Source organism: Tachypleus tridentatus, chromosome 4, assembly GCF_004210375.1.
Source record: "Tachypleus tridentatus isolate NWPU-2018 chromosome 4, ASM421037v1, whole genome shotgun sequence".
Lineage (NCBI taxonomy): Eukaryota > Metazoa > Arthropoda > Merostomata > Xiphosura > Limulidae > Tachypleus > Tachypleus tridentatus.
In genome coordinates, this window is record NC_134828.1 from 13,927,004 (window position 1) to 13,944,483 (window position 17,480).

At 32.5% G+C, this 17,480-nt stretch overlaps 1 protein-coding gene across 1 annotated transcript in view; it reads right to left on the reverse strand.

Annotated features, from left to right (window-relative positions):
- Positions 1 to 17,023, reverse strand: part of LOC143250027 (RUN domain-containing protein 1-like) — a 37,626-nt gene extending 20,603 nt beyond the window's left edge. The window contains exons 1-7 of the mRNA XM_076500663.1: positions 16,918 to 17,023; positions 14,763 to 14,943; positions 3,605 to 3,749; positions 3,227 to 3,313; positions 2,479 to 2,586; positions 2,067 to 2,219; positions 723 to 813 (exon numbers count right to left, since the gene is read on the reverse strand). Coding sequence (XP_076356778.1) covers positions 723 to 813; positions 2,067 to 2,219; positions 2,479 to 2,586; positions 3,227 to 3,313; positions 3,605 to 3,749; positions 14,763 to 14,896 — 718 coding nt within the window. The 5' untranslated portion in view covers positions 14,897 to 14,943; positions 16,918 to 17,023. The remainder of the gene's footprint in view (positions 1 to 722; positions 814 to 2,066; positions 2,220 to 2,478; positions 2,587 to 3,226; positions 3,314 to 3,604; positions 3,750 to 14,762; positions 14,944 to 16,917) is intronic.
- Between the last annotated feature and the right edge of the window lie 457 nt (positions 17,024 to 17,480).

Sequence of the window (17,480 nt, forward strand, 5' to 3'; positions counted from 1 at the left end):
TCATATACAATGTTGGAAAAAGAGAGAAGTGTAACTTAAACTCTCTAGAGAGGATGGCCAAAAAAATCCCCAGCCAAGATCCCCTCCCACACCTGAAACCTACTGACTTTGTATAACCAAAGTAGTGCTAACTGTAGCTGTAGTCACGACAGGAACTTAAGTTTGTAATCACTGTGAAAAAAGCAAGAAAAATAGCAAACTAATGGTAAGTTTTCTTGATAAACTATAGTGAAGAAACTGTAGAAAAAATTATTAACAACTTAAGAGTACTACATTGAAAAGATATTACAATTCATGACAAATGAAATGTCTGCACATAACCACTGCCTAACAAGAAATGATGGTTAGATAGAATCAAATAGAGGGAGTCACATACATCAGAGGGTGTGTTACACTCTGTTGGCTAAGGGTTTTCACATGAATACCAAGTGAACCACATTGATTGTAGGGTAGGTGGGAATTCCAAAGCTTGTTGTATGCAAAACATTTTGCAACATTGCAGCAAGAATAGTCATTATGTGAGTGAAGATAAGGTACCATATTGAAATATATCCGTTTTTCCCTCTTAACGTTATGTCTCATATTGTTTCTAGAACAAACTTTTAAGATTAAAGTAAATGTTAGTTGAGTACATCAGATGTTTACCCCATCTACACATAATTGCTAAATATTCTAGGTTACTTTAACCATGTAAAAATGTAAGGTGAAGTGGAAAAAATTACCTTGAACAAATTCAATAAACCTTTCCAGATCAGAAATCTGAGTTTTCAGTTGGTTAACTAGTTGTTCTTTTATCTTGACAGGGTAAACAAGCTGCATGAAAAGATTAAAACACAGGACTTAGAAACTCATTATATTGAAATAGTTGATCAGCATAATGTTTCAATAAAAATGTTCCATGTTACTATACACACACAATCTGAAAAACAAACACTTATATACTATTAGTACATGTAAACACTGTGGAAAACCACACATTGTAATATGTTCCAAGAAAATTATTTTATTAACCATGGGTATTAAAAATGAATGCTAATTCAATTTTGTGTGTGTGTGAATGCACATAAAATATGTGAAGATCCAACATTTGTGTTTGCTTTTTTTTTTTGTTATTTATGTTATGAAGGACATGTAGGTAGGTCGGTAGGTATTCAATGTTTATTGGCACAAAGCTACAAGGCTATCTGTGCCAGACAAGATGTGGTACAGTATAGGTATAGGGAAATTAAGGTAAAAAGTAAAATATGTAAAATTAGGAACTGCCAGGAAGACTGAAGCAAGAAGTGCAACCTTACTGACAGTCACCTGAAGGTAGCCTTTTCAGTACTGGGTTCAGTTCAAAATAAAAATAAAAACTAAAATGTGTAAAATTAAGACTTGCCAGGAAGACTGAAGCATCAAGATCAAATTTGCAGTCAGTCACCTGAGGTTGGCCTTTCCAGTAACAAGACATGTAACTAACAAAGTTACAAACACATGAGCAATTTGGTAGATACATAATTTAGAAAGGTTTGTTTAAAATGCCAAAGGAGTTCCTACAAGTACAAATATTAATTCTATGGTTAATAAGTATGAATAACTTTTGGATCCCCCAAAAAAAAAAAAAGTCTAAAACTAAAATTACTTAAGGGAAAAAAAATGATGGATTAGTAATTAACAATAATTATAAAATTATTTATATAGTACAAGTTTAAAAATGAACCATTAGTGTAAAACCAAATGGAATTGTAATCACACATTTAATTCTTTTAAAATCCAGTTGGTGTGTTTATAATCCATTGTAATTATATAATACTATTTCATCCATTTAATATTCTAAATTATTAAAAGCTGTTTGTTTCACCATAGTAAGAAATCTTAACCAGTCTAAATAATCTCAAAGAATCTTGCAAATAAACCTTTCATTTCTTGGTACATACACATTATTCATCAAGATTTTGTTTAATGTAAAAATAGTATTACTGTTAGTTCTCTGAACCATTTGAAAAACAGCCGAGTGTCTAATGTTGAGAAATATCAAAATTATCATTCATATCAACCATTTCTTTGTTGGTAAACAAAGTTACCTCTCGAATGGCTTTATCTACATGACTTCGGAGTTCTTCTGGACTAAGATTATCCAACTTCTCCAAATCTAATGGGAGTTTCCCTTTTAGTTGTTCTATAATCACAGACTGCCTTTCCATGATCATACTCTGTGGCATACCAGCCTCGCCTGTCTATAATACGGGACATAGGTAAGTAATAAATCTCTTAAAACATACAAATCAGCTTATGTAGATAACACATCTAATCAAATGCTATATAATTTAAGAATGAAACTGTTTGAAAAATAGATGTATACCTACATTATCATGGTTAAAAGTTTTATAAACCTTAACCCGTATGATCGTTTTCTTGAATTTGTTGTGTAGCTTCAAACACGAGAGGGATATTTCATTTTGTTAAAACATTAAAGACTAAATCTGCTTAGTTCACCTCGTAGGCATATTTCTCTAGATCTTCAAGTTGTTCCTTCAGTTGATCAATGAGTTCTTTCTGCTTTTTCCTCTGTTGAGCTAACTTCTCTTCACATTCTTGTTCTGTCTGCACAAATGAAGAAAAAATAAATAAATGTGACTGAGAATACCCCACATAACACTACACTTTAAACAGTAGCATCATATATTTAACAAGCTATCAAAATAAACATTCTTCAGAAGAAAGTTCTACCTAATTCTGAACCCTAAGTTTGTTTATATCACTAAGCCTACTTCAGAATAGTGTTTTTTACCTAATAAAGTTTAAAAACTTTAAGCTAAGTCTAATTTAAATTTAAGTTGACTTAAGTAAAATTAAATAAAACATCTATACATGTGAGTAATATTTTCAACTGCAAGTTTGTTTTTATCATTTCATATAAAATAACAGCAACTTCATATAAAATACCAGCCACTCTTGCAGAGTTTTAACATAAAAATAACTGTATTTTGCACTTGTTATTACTTCTGCAAGAAACACTAGTGTGGAGAGAACATACAGTGCATTAACTCATTAAAGTATGGAAAACGAAGACCCCATAAAGCAGTGATATTTAAGATAAAAAAAAACCCACTAAAAACAAACAAAAATATAACACTCTCACCCAAAAATACAGCAAACCTAACTACAATCCTTTTAGAAGTTTATTTCTCACAATATTCTGCAGTAAATACAACTTGGTTTTAGGTTTTATAATGATACCAACCTGCAAAACAAGCTCAGATCCTGATTTGTAATCCCTTATGTCAGGAACTCCCCTAAAAGCAAATTCTTCCAGCTCTTTCAAAAGTACCTATTGTTTGGTAAATTAAGTTTCATCAATATGTTGGAATGATAATCTGTGTTATTTAAGACCAAATGAGCCTAGTTACAGAAAAGCTACATCGTAAACTTACAAATGTTTGTTTAAACAAGTTTTTAAAAATATTAATTGTGAAGTAATAGTAAATACTTCTTGTACATAATCTAACTTAGAAATCTGCAACACTGAACAATTGTTTTTCTGAATTTCAAGCTTCTGTTTTCAGTTGTTTTAGTCTCTAATAAAGGGTACGAAATTAAAACAAATAACTTCTGTTCTCACTTCTTTTTCTTCAGTAGAGGCATCAACAATTTGCTTCAACCTGAACTGAACTTGAGCAAAGTGCGTCGTCAGGGCGATCAGAGAAGAATTGAGCTGTTCTTGTTCCTCTTCCAGATGATGGAGACGTTCTGCTTCACTCAATCCCCTGAAGAGACGAACACGTGAAACATAGTTTTATCTTTAACTAATGACTGTAATTACCATGACTGGGCTCTTCTGTAGACTGTGCTGAGATTATGAAGTCACAAGACGAAACACCAAGTACTAAAGCTAATATTTCCTGAGTTATAAGGTCCACTGAACTGTTGTCTACATAAATATATAATTAATTTTGTTTTTCTTAATTAAAACTAATATTTCTCGAGTTATAAGGTCCACTGAACTGTTGTCTACATAAATATATAATTAATTTTGTTTTTCTTTATTAAAGCTAATATTTCCCGAGTTATAAGGCCCACTAAACTGTTGTCTACATTATATGTTACAAAGCTTTACAAAATATAAATATATAATTAATTGTGTTTTCCTTTATTGTTATAAATAGAGCATGTTTTTCATTTAATGCCAAATGAACCTTGTAATAGTGATTAACAAAAACAAAGTTTATAGTTTAATGTTATTGTAAGTTTAATACAAATGTAATTACTGAAGAAACTTTAGCTTTGCCACAGATATTTTTGAAATTTATATTATGAAAATAAAGTTACTTTGTAATACTCCCAATCAACAGACAAAAACAAACTTGGGAGTCATTAGTAAGTTGACAATTATATTAATCCTTCTTTGGCAATTGTTATGCACATTTAAATTACAAATTCCTGCACTTACCGATGTTTCCTATTTATTCAAATGTCCTTAAAAAAAATTAATTATTAAATTAATTATTTTCTTAAAAAATACTAGTCACTATTCAGTCTCTTGAGGCAAATACTAGTCACTATTCAGTCTCTTTAGGTAAATACTAGTCACTATTCAGTCTCTTTAGGTAAATACTAGTCACTATTCAGTCTCTTCAGGGCACTAAATCTCTCAGGCCACTATTCAGTCTCTTGAGGCAAATACTAGTCACTATTCAGTCTCTTTAGGTAAATACTAGTCACTATTCAGTAAATACTCACTATTCAGTCTCTTTAGGTAAATACTAGTCACTATTCAGTCTCTTCAGGTAAATACTGTCACTATTCAGTCTCTTCAGGCAAATACTAGTCACTATTCAGTCTCTTCAGGCAAATAGGTAATTCAGTCTCAGGCACTATTCAGTCTCTTCAGGTAAATAGTCTCTTTAGTCACTATTCAGTCTCTTTAGGTAAATACTAGTCACTATTCAGTCTCTTCAGGCAAATACTGCGTCACTATTCAGTCTCTTTGAGGTAAATACTAGTCACTATTCAGTCTCTTTAGGCAAATACTGTCACTATTCAGTCTCTTGAGGCAAATACTATTCAGTCTCTTCACTATTCAGTCTCTTTGAGGCAAATACTAGTCACTATTCAGTCTCTTGAGGTAAATACTAGTCACTATTCAGTCTCTTTAGGCAAATACTCTTTCACTATTCAGTCTCTTGAGGCAAATACTAGTCACTATTCAGTCTCTTGAGGTAAATACTCGTCACTATTCAGTCTCTTGAGGTAAATACTCATCACTATTCAGTCTCTTGAGGCAAATACTAGTCACTATTCAGTCTCTTGAGGTAAATACTAGTCACTATTCAGTCTCTTTAGGTAAATACTAGTCACTATTCAGTCTCTTGAGGCAAATACTCATCACTATTCAGTCTCTTGAGGCAAATACTCGTCACTATTCAGTCTCTTGAGGCAAATACTCGTCACTATTCAGTCTCTTGAGGCAAATACTTGTCACTATTCAGTCTGTTTAGGTAAATACTAGTCACTATTCAGTCTCTTGAGGCAAATACTCATCACTATTCAGTCTCTTGAGGCAAATACTCATCACTATTCAGTCTCTTGAGGCAAATACTAGTCACTATTCAGTCTCTTGAGGCAAATACTAGTTACTATTCAGTCTCTTGAGGCAAATACTCGTCACTATTCAGTCTCTTGAGGCAAATACTCAGTCTCGCTCACTATTCAGTCTCTTGAGGCAAATACTCATCACTATTCAGTCTCTTGAGGTAAATACTAGTCACTATTCAGTCTCTTGAGGTAAATACTTGTCACTATTCAGTCTCTTGAGGTAAATACTAGTCACTATTCAGTCTCTTCAGGCAAATACTGGTCACTATTCAGTCTCTTGAGGCAAATACTAGTCACTATTCAGTCTCTTCAGGTAAATACTGTCACTATTCAGTCTCTTTTAGGTAAATCACTATTCAGTCTCTTGAGGCAAATACTAGTCACTATTCAGTCTCTTTAGGCAAATACTAGTCACTATTCAGTCTCTTTAGGTAAATACTGTCACTATTCAGTCTCTTGAGGCAAATACTGTCACTATACACTATTCAGTCTCTCTTCAGGCAAATACTCGTCACTATTCAGTCTCTTCAGGCAAATACTAGTCACTATTCAGTCTCTTCAGGCAAATACTAGTCACTATTCAGTCTCTTCAGGCAAATACTAGTCACTATTCAGTCTCTTTAGGTAAATACTAGTCACTATTCAGTCTCTTTAGGCAAATACTGTCACTATTCAGTCTCTTGAGGCAAATACTCTTCAATACTACTAGTCACTATTCAGTCTCTTTCAGGTAAAATACTAGTCACTATTCAGTCTCTTTAGGTAAATACTAGTCACTATTCAGTCTCTTCAGGCAAATACTCGTCACTATTCAGTCTCTTTAGGTAAATACTAGTCACTATTCAGTCTCTTGAGGCAAATACTCATCACTATTCAGTCTCTTGAGGCAAATACTGCCACTATTCAGTCTCTTGAGGCAAATCTCTTGAGGGTCACTATTCAGTCTCTTTAGGTAAATAAGCATACTAGTCACTATTCAGTCTCTTTAGGTAAATACTAGTCACTATTCAGTCTCTTGAGGCAAATACTTGCCACTATTCACTCTTTCAGTCTCTTAGGCAAATACTCATCACTATTCAGTCTCTTGAGGCAATTCATACTAGTCACTATTCAGTCTCTTCAGTCACTATTCAGTCTCTTTAGGTAAATACTAGTCACTATTCAGTTCACTATTCAGTCTCTTTAGGTAAATACTAGTCACTATTCAGTCTCTTTAGGTAAATACTAGTCACTATTCAGTCTCTCATCACTATTCAGTCTCTTGAGGCAAATACTTGTCACTATTCAGTCTCTTTAGGTAAATACTAGTCACTATTCAGTCTCTTCAGGCAAATACTCGTCACTATTCAGTCTCTTCAGGTAAATACTAGTCACTATTCAGTCTCTTCAGGCAAATACTAGTCACTATTCAGTCTCTTGAGGCAAAAATACTCAGTCACTATTCAGTCTCTTTGGGTAAATACTAGTCACTATTCAGTCTCTTCAGGTAAATACTAGTCACTATTCAGTCTCTTCAGGTAAATACTGTCACTATTCAGTCTCTTTAGGTAAATACTAGTCACTATTCAGTCTCTTCTAGGTAAATACTAGTCACTATTCAGTCTCTTTAGGCAAATACTAGTCACTATTCAGTCTCTTTCAGGTAAATACTAGTCACTAGGTCTCTTCAGGCAAATTAGGTCACTATTCAGTCTCTTGAGGCAAATACTAGTCACTATTCAGTCTCTTGAGGCAAATACTAGTCACTATTCAGTCTCTTTAGGTAAATACTAGTAACTATTCAGTCTCTTCAGGCAAATACTCGTCACTATTCAGTCTCTTCAGGTAAATACTCGTCACTATTCAGTCTCTTGAGGCAAATACTAGTCACTATTCAGTCTCTTGAGGCAAATACTAGTCACTATTCAGTCTCTTTAGGTAAATACTAGTCACTATTCAGTCTCTTCAGGCAAATACTCGTCACTATTCAGTCTCTTCAGGTAAATACTCATCACTATTCAGTCTCTTTAGGTAAATACTCATCACTATTCAGTCTCTTGAGGCAAATACTAGTCACTATTCAGTCTCTTGAGGCAAATACTAGTCACTATTCAGTCTCTTTAGGTAAATACTAGTAACTATTCAGTCTCTTCAGGCAAATACTCGTCACTATTCAGTCTCTTCAGGTAAATACTCGTCACTATTCAGTCTCTTTAGGTAAATACTAGTCACTATTCAGTCTCTTGAGGCAAATACTAGTCACTATTCAGTCTCTTTAGGTAAATACTAGTCACTATTCAGTCTCTTTAGGTAAATACTAGTCACTATTCAGTCTCTTTAGGTAAATACTAGTCACTATTCAGTCTCTTGAGGCAAATACTAGTCACTATTCAGTCTCTTGAGGCAAATACTAGTCACTATTCAGTCTCTTTAGGTAAATACTAGTCACTATTCAGTCTCTTTAGGTAAATACTAGTCACTATTCAGTCTCTTGAGGCAAATACTAGTCACTATTCAGTCTCTTTAGGTAAATACTAGTCACTATTCAGTCTCTTTAGGCAAATACTAGCACTATTCAGTCTCTTTAGGCAAATACTAGTCACTATTCAGTCTCTTTAGGTAAATACTAGTCACTATTCAGTCTCTTTAGGTAAATACTAGTCACTATTCAGTCTCTTTAGGTAAATACTAGTCACTATTCAGTCTCTTTAGGCAAATACTCGTCACTATTCAGTCTCTTTAGGTAAATACTAGTCACTATTCAGTCTCTTCAGGCAAATACTAGTTACTATTCAGTCTCTTTAGGTAAATACTCGTCACTATTCAGTCTCTTTAGGTAAATACTAGTCACTATTCAGTCTCTTCAGGCAAATACTAGTCACTATTCAGTCTCTTTAGGTAAATACTAGTTACTATTCAGTCTCTTCAGGCAAATACTAGTTACTATTCAGTCTCTTTAGGTAAATACTAGTTACTATTCAGTCTCTTCAGGCAAATACTAGTTACTATTCAGTCTCTTTAGGTAAATACTAGTCACTATTCAGTCTCTTTAGGCAAATACTCGTCACTATTCAGTCTCTTTAGGTAAATACTAGTCACTATTCAGTCTCTTCAGGCAAATACTCGTCACTATTCAGTCTCTTTAGGCAAATACTAGTCACTATTCAGTCTCTTCAGGCAAATACTAGTTACTATTCAGTCTCTTTAGGTAAATACTAGTCACTATTCAGTCTCTTTAGGTAAATACTAGTTACTATTCAGTCTCTTTAGGCAAATACTAGTCACTATTCAGTCTCTTGAGGCAAATACTGTCACTATTCAGTCTCTTCAGGCAAATACTAGTTACTATTCAGTCTCTTTAGGCAAATACTAGTCACTATTCAGTCTCTTTAGGCAAATACCAGTCACTATTCAGTCTCTTTAGGCAAATACTAGTTACTATTCAGTCTCTTTAGGTAAATACTCGTCACTATTCAGTCTCTTTAGGTAAATACCAGCACCATTCAGTCTCTTCAGGTAAATAGTAGTCACTATTCAGTCTCTTTAGGCAAATACTCGTCACTATTCAGTCTCTTTAGGCAAATACTAGTCACTATTCAGTCTCTTTAGGCAAATACTAGTTACTATTCAGTCTCTTGAGGCAAATACTAGTTACTATTCAGTCTCTTGAGGCAAATACTCGTCACTATTCAGTCTCTTGAGGCAAATACTAGTTACTATTCAGTCTCTTTAGGCAAATACTAGTTCACTATTCAGTCTCTTTAGGTAAATACTAGTTACTATTCAGTCTCTTCAGGTAAATACTAGTCACTATTCAGTCTCTTTAGGTAAATACCAGCACTATTCAGTCCCTTTAGGTAAATACTAGTCACTATTCAGTCTCTTTAGGTAAATACCAGCACTATTCAGTCTCTTTAGGTAAATACCAGCACTATTCAGTCTTTTTAGGTAAATACTAGCACTATTCAGTCTCTTTAGGCAAATACTAGTTACTATTCAGTCTCTTTAGGTAAATACAGTCAGTCTCTTTAGGTAAATACCAGTTGCTATTCAGTCTCTTTAGGTAAATAATGAAATTAAATAGTGTTGATGGGGTAGTCTTATGAATATTTCAGTCATTTTAAAAAATGCCAGACTTAAGATAATTCTGTAAAAATAAACTAAAAAAAAGATTTTTTTCTAGAATTGGATACAAATAATTTAACTAAATTTTTCTTTGTTCTCTTCAATAAAACCATATGAACTCGTGTCACTATGACAATGATTTTGTCGTGTTTACAACAGCAAACACTGAAACTATAAGGCCAAAAATGATGCATTTTGTTCACATTATCATGTGACACATAATAACATTTTAGCTAAAAATGAAAAAGTGCCTGCTTTTAAAACTTCTAACACATGTTTATAGGTAAGCTTGTAAAGCTACATTGAAAGAAAACAAACTGCTGTTGTAAACATGTGTGGCAAGTCTGGTCTAGGATCAAATGTTGATCTCTCTTTCAAGGGGTGAATTACTAACAGAAGGTTTTGAATTGTTTGGAAAACCTACTGCAAAGTACATGTGAGCCAATAAGACTTAAAATTTTCAAAAATCAGAGATAAAATCATGAAACTAGAAGAAACACATTGTAACTAAGTGTATTGCAGACAGTAAGCAATATGTGATTCAATTTGTATCTTCAAATAATTTTTATAGAACTTATGAAACTTAGTTTTTGTATATACAGTTTTCATTCACCTGTTCAAATCTGCAGATACTTCCCTTTTGAATTTCATGTCAAATAATGTTATGACGAGAGAAACAAGTACTGTGAAAAACAATTTTGTGAAGTCAATAAAACACACACACAAACATAAGTTGCAGTGTGACTTATTGTGTAAACATTTGTATCACCATTTAGTATCCACATATTTCAAGACTGACCTCAAATAACATTACAATCACAGAAGCAAGTACTATGAAAAGAAAAACTGTGCAATCAATAAACACGTATCCAAGTTGTAATGTAACTTGTATAAATGTGTATTACATGTCAGGCTGGCAGGCATTTATGGAGTTACATATACACACATTAAGACCATGGACCCTGGGGCTGAGCCTCTCTAGCCCCTACCAAAATATGTCATTGACTATGGCACTGTATTTTAAAATTGTAGGAAGAAAATAATTAATATAATATCTTCAATATTATGTGAAATGATGATTATAAAAGCTTGACAATGAACACAAACCAGCTAATATCTAAGTTCAAACATGTGCTGTATGTCAAAAACAGTGACAAAACTGAAATTGTACTTGCCAAGAGAAGCAATAAAAAAATGAAAAAAACAAAACACTTGTGAAACTGATATAACAAATATTATTCATATAAACTCATTTGCTGAGGTAAAATTACTTTTAAATTCTGTTTATAGCCTGTAGATACAAAAAAATATAAGAAAAATTACTTGAAGTTTAGGTACATTTTTAGGTACATGACACAAAATATAGAAAAATCCTAAACTCACAAGAGAGCTAGAAAAAATTATTGTTATCAGGAATGTATATTCAGTACTTTTATTTTCATTAAAAAGTTGAATTTATATTCATAAAAACATGAATTTGGGACTGTTACTAAAACACAGTGTAATTGAATGGAGTGCTGACCCTTCATGCCTCAGAACCACTAACATTTCACTTATAAGACCACACCTACTATATTCCATACCTACACAAATCTGCACCCCAAAAATGAACTGGAATAAAAATAAGTAGAATCCACTGTAGTGCTGCCAAAATAATATGTGACTTACGACACAGTTGTCTGAATATTAGAGCTGAATTTGAAAGAGACCTCCTTGCACTAAAATTACCAGGATAGCTTCAAGCTGAATTTGAAGGAGAACTCCTTCCACTAAAATTACCAGGACAGCTTCAAGCTGAATTTGAAGGAGACCTCCTTCCACTAAAATTACCAGGACAGCTTCAAGCTGAATTTGAAGGAGAACTCCTTCCACTAAAATTATCAGGACAGCTTCAAGCTGAATTTGAAGGAGAAACTACCAGGTCAGCTTCAAGCACAAATATATCAGTTTGTAATAAAATAAAAAAGTAAAAGAATAAATAAATTATAAATAAATAAAAATTGTTGTGTTAATTAGATCATTTTAATTAGTGCAGCAGTTTTTCAGTTTTTTTCAAATTCCTTCACACATGAATAAAACTGATACCCTAGCAAAACAAAGCAGCTGTGAATCAAGATCCCAGAAATAAAAAACAAATGCACAACATCTACTGAAACAGAGGAATGGTATACATATTGAAAAAAACAAAATCACAGCTGGTACCAAGGAAGTAAAAGCCTGACACCACAGTTGCAAGCAGTTTAAATAGATGAGTTGAATCTTATTGCAAGACTTAAATAGAGACACCTCAAGCATACAATGTTTCGATATGGAATAAAAAGCCACCCTACTTGTACAAAATTCAATAGTGAAAAAACAAGGGCTTATTTTTTATGTAGTTAGAAACTAAATCTGATGAATTACTTAATACCCTTGAGAAGACAGTTTAGTGAATGTTCTAATGATCTGGGGATCAGAAATTACATCTAGCTTTTGGAATGTAACCTAGCAAAAGAAAATGATGAATTTGGCATTTGTATTACACTACTGAAAAACCTTTTTTCCACAACAAGAAACTGACTGCCCTGCAAATTTGTTGTTGTTTTTTGTCAATTAATAAAACACAAAATGAACTGCAAGCTGTTAGCAAAGTGTGACCTACAAGGGTACCTGACAGTGTAATTTCACATACATCACAGGTTATCATGAAAGGTGTCTGTTTTTTGATAATCAGAATTTCAACTCAAGCTTGGAATTTTATCACTTCTGTCATGTTATCTCATGCTTGATAGAGATTTAAATGTTACACCAAATCTATGCTTCAGATAACACTTATTTTAGGAATATTTTATCAATTGCATAAACATTTAAAATCACTTTCAAAGTAAAAAACAACAAAAAAACTAAACCTTGAATGTGTTATGAAACGCATAGAGAGTAGAAAAAATGATTAAAAGCTCCAATATCATAATACATAATGAAAGTGTAAAATCTAATCAACATTATCAACTGAACAAACAAAGAATTCTTAGGTGACTTCATTCCCCCACTTCTGAATACAATCCTATGAAAATACCTGAATGTGAACTTTTGCACATTATATTGAAAATTGTGACTAACAAAACATAATGATTAATTAAAATGAACAACTTGCAGTACACTAAATTATGCACCCTTTATGACATGCTAAAGTACGTGTATTTTGCTCCTCTTGGAAGAATATGTTTCCCACTTAATAAAACTGTAAAGTTTGTTTGTTTATTTTGAATTTTGTGCAAAGTTGCATGATAGCTATCTGTGCTAGCCACTCCTAATTTAACAGTGTGAGACTAGAGAAAAGGCAGCTAGTCATCACCACCAACCACCAACTCTTGGGCTACTCTTTAACCAATGCATAATGGGATTGACCATCATATTATAATGCCCCCACAGCTCAAAGGATGAGCATGTTTGGTGCAATGAGGATTCAAACCTGTGACCCTCAAATTACAAGTCGAACGCCTTAACCCACCTGGCCATGCCAGGCCAAAACTGTGAAGTATAACAAAAAAAAACAATTATTAGAATGAAAAGATATTTCATTCATTGAAAAGTGTTATTCTATAGTAATATTACTCTGTTGCATTTCTTAGCTAAGAATACATTAGAAAATGTTCTTTTGATAAGTAAATAATTATTAAGAATTAAAAACTTTAAAATTGAAGTGTTGGAATGATTCAATTGAAATATCCAAAATTATTAAAAGATGTGATGAGATTGGAGGCCAATTATTTTGTGTGTGCTGAACTCTGACAGCAGTTGGACAGAAGATTTTAAATTGAGAAGTTGGAAAAATGGGACATCTCCAGATGAGTTAGTTTTATTTTGTCAATGGAGTAACAAATATGTGGAACACATTGTTATGTAGAGAGGAAGAAAATGAAGCCTTAGAAAATTAAAATGGTTCTAAGTATCTGGATTACTGGTAGGACATTTAGTGAGTGATCTTTTCTCTTTGAGGTTAAGAGTCATCCTTGAGAGGCTAAGGGTCAAAGGACTCCTATAACATACACTTTATAAAAGATTGAACAGGCTTATCTTGAATGCTACTAATGATGTACAGAAATTTCTTTTTTGTGCTACTTATTGTATCACAATCTGATGTCAATCATTTTCAATACACGAGGTTTTATCAAATACCGTTCTTGCTTTGGATGACAAAAACATGTAACTTAATGAATAAAAAGCAATAGGCAGAAAAAAACCTAAAATTTAAATAAGTTAATAATTTTTCAAAAAATCCAAAACAGAGTCTACTTATATTTTATACACAATATGTATCAAAACTACGAGGACAAGGATATAAATATCTTGTCACAGACACAGCTTTGTTTTTATTTATAATTACCACAGCAAACAAAAGGGGTGCAGACTTTAGACCCAGTATTGCTCATGGCTTAATAGCAAAGAAAATGTTAACTTGAATAATTCAGCAATTTCAACTGGAGGTTTGCAGAACATGAAAAATGGATTACTTGGGTTAAGGAAATATAAGGGCTTAGATATTCTATATGGCTAACGTATGGAATCATATTAAGATAACTGTAAAATATGGATATAACTAATTTTTTAGTTTCAGTTAAATTATATGATGTTTAATAATCAATACGGATCACTGTTAAATACTGTCATAAAATATCCCATTGTCTTAGCCTGTGCCACATGGTTAGGGTTTTCTCCTTGTTTCAGCATGAATATTAAAGGAGGTAAGTACATTTCATATTTCCTCTTAAATATTCAGTTCACGTGATCACGAACAAAGGAGATCTCAGACATCTCATCAGCAGCCACGTTTAATTAGTCAAGCATATTAGTGAACTATTACACTTCTATATTACACATTTAATGTTTAACACATTAACTCACTGTTCAACTAACTGAATTAGAGGACAAAACAGTTGAACAGCTCGATCTCTGACTGGTAATGAACTGATTCATTTATTACACTACAGTGAGAAAATGAAATTACAAATTATAGTAACTTTTCCAAAGTAATCATTGGATTAGTTATACTTAACTGTACCTTAAACACAATAATCAAGTGAAAAGTTATAATGTCTCACCCAAAATAATCATAGGAACAAGATGGCATATCAAGTTCACTTGCTCCAACTGGAGCCCACCGTTCTGGAGGCCTCTCATCCTGGCTGTCGTAACCATTCAGTTCCATGGGTAAACTAGGTTCTTCTGTCATCATTTTGTTGTGTTTTTGCTAGTTCATGAAATACCGTGTTCAGTTTCTGACTGTTTAATGAAGTTAAGTAAGATACAATGGATTATTATTAATCTTAAAACATCTGTAAAACTGTTATACAAATTAATGAAAAATAACCGATTTTTACACATGAAACTGGACTTTAATCATACCAACCTCATAATCTGTTATAATTTCAACACCATGACATGCATGGTTTGACAAAACATTCTTATGATTTAACATTAAAATAAATGGTCTTTTCACACAAAAATAAAACATTCTAATTTGGTGTTATTGACATAAAATGTGTTCTGTTGACAAGTAATTTATCTTGCTGTACCACATACATCATTTTTCTCCATACTATCAAAATATTTAATCTAACAACTTGGTGTACTTGCCCAGGGTCCCTCAAAGTGTTCCATTTCAAAAGTCATTAAAATGCAAATTAACCATAACAAAAAGTTTTATTTGTTGCCTCTCAAATTCATATGTCATGCTGTGTTGTTGCCTATAGAGTGCATAATTCTTTCTGTGATTCACAGCATGTGCATATTTTATTAACATCATGACAGTACAGATTGCAACATTAAGCATCCCCCATGTGACATCATTTTAATGTCTACATATTGACTGACAGTCAACACACTACTGTATAGTGGGTATAAATTGTTAAAATAGGTGACCCTAAAAGACCCTTTTGGAAAAAATGTATTTTTTAAAATTATTTTTTGAGTTACCCCAAGATATTGAGAAAGATTACTATTTCCCTTACCCCACCCCAAGAGTATGAAAAAAATAATAACACAGAGAACATTTAAAAAAGACATCCATATGTCAGATACAGTAATAACTACTTTAGAAACCAGTGTGCAGAATTAACATTAACAGATGGAATGCAAGAAGAGAAACAGACCAAAGAAAAAGTTATGACATTCTAAACTGGACAGAATTAAAAGAATAAGGAAAGCTCTTCAGAAATAGAAGGTGAGCAAAACATTTCCTTAAGCCACAGAAATATGAAGCAATGGATGTGGAAGTTCACTTGTACCAGTAAACTGTTGTAGAGGTCAGTAAGGTAAGATAATACTGGATTATTTAAGCATGCTAACACAGTGCATCCAACAATATTGAAATCACTTTTGACTACTCCTGACTCATCTATTGAAACTAATCTCACCTACTACTAACTCATCTGTAAGATATTTGTCACTGTTAATGTTAAAACTAGAATAATCACTCAATATTTGTTACCAATCAGACATGTGTCCTAATTACTACAAGTTTGTTGTGATCACATGGATACTAAAATGATCTGTTTGATTGGTCTTATATTTTTGTTATTATTCAAATTTTTAGTAACATTAATAATTTTCTTAAACTACAATTGTAGAAGTTAAATTAACTGTGTTTTGGGTGTGTACATCTTTTAAAGAATTTATAATTTTTGGGATATTATAAATTGAATTATACGAGATATTTATGAATGTTGAGAAACATCCATTAACAAATGTCATTATTGATAATTTTGTAATTGTATATCAATACCCAACACATTTAGCAGACACTTTTATTTAAAATATTGAACAAATAATATTTATATTAATTATTTTCATATTATACATAACCACATATGCCTATTCTCCAGAAATACATTATAAAAATTACAATTAAAGATTTTATCACAAGCCCATATTACATCGCATATCAATAGCACCACACACCTTGTGCGATCACATTCTGTGTATCACGTTTAGTAACTGTAATTACAATTATATTACAGTATTATAAAACTAATTTAGTATTACAATTACTGCTGTCAGTGATTGTAGTTCTTACTACTAATGAATAGTCTTGTTGTAATTGTATTTCAGTTTATACTAGTTTGTATTTTACAATTTGCCATATGATGAGTTAAGGGCTAAGTTACAAAGCACTTAAAGAGTAAGTCACATATAAAAATTAAGTACATATGTAATCAATGCATAATAACAATATTCCTTTCGTTCTAAGTGATATACCTTGTATTATCTCTAGGTTATTTACTTCAAACCCAAGTGCCATTTCTTCTGCAGTCACTCAAAACTCAACGTATGTTGCACAACCCAGTAACGTGTATACGCCTGTGAAACGATTGCTGCTATTTACAACTTTCGATTTATGCCCAGAGTGTACCTCAGGGCGACTCTTGTTACTTGCGGACCAGGATTCACAACATTCACGAAACTTTGGTTTTATCAAATTTCTCAAACACAGAGCGCTACACTTTAAAAAAATAAATTTAATAAAATCAAATATTAACAAGAAACTTTAATATGTCAATCTATGAACTATATAAGTCGCTGCTAACAACATTGTGCAGATTATTCAGAAACACTGACAATATTATAATTACATTAATTACAAGAACAAAATCCTCCATGCATTTGTAGTGCAGGATATTACATTTTTCTGATTATTGTGTTTTTCAGAGTTTTAATTCTGAATGCATAAATACATTCAAATATCAATTTAAATTTCGCTGTTTAGAGAGCATAACAGATGAGTTCGCTAGTTGTCAATTACTTTATGCAGGGAAAATAAA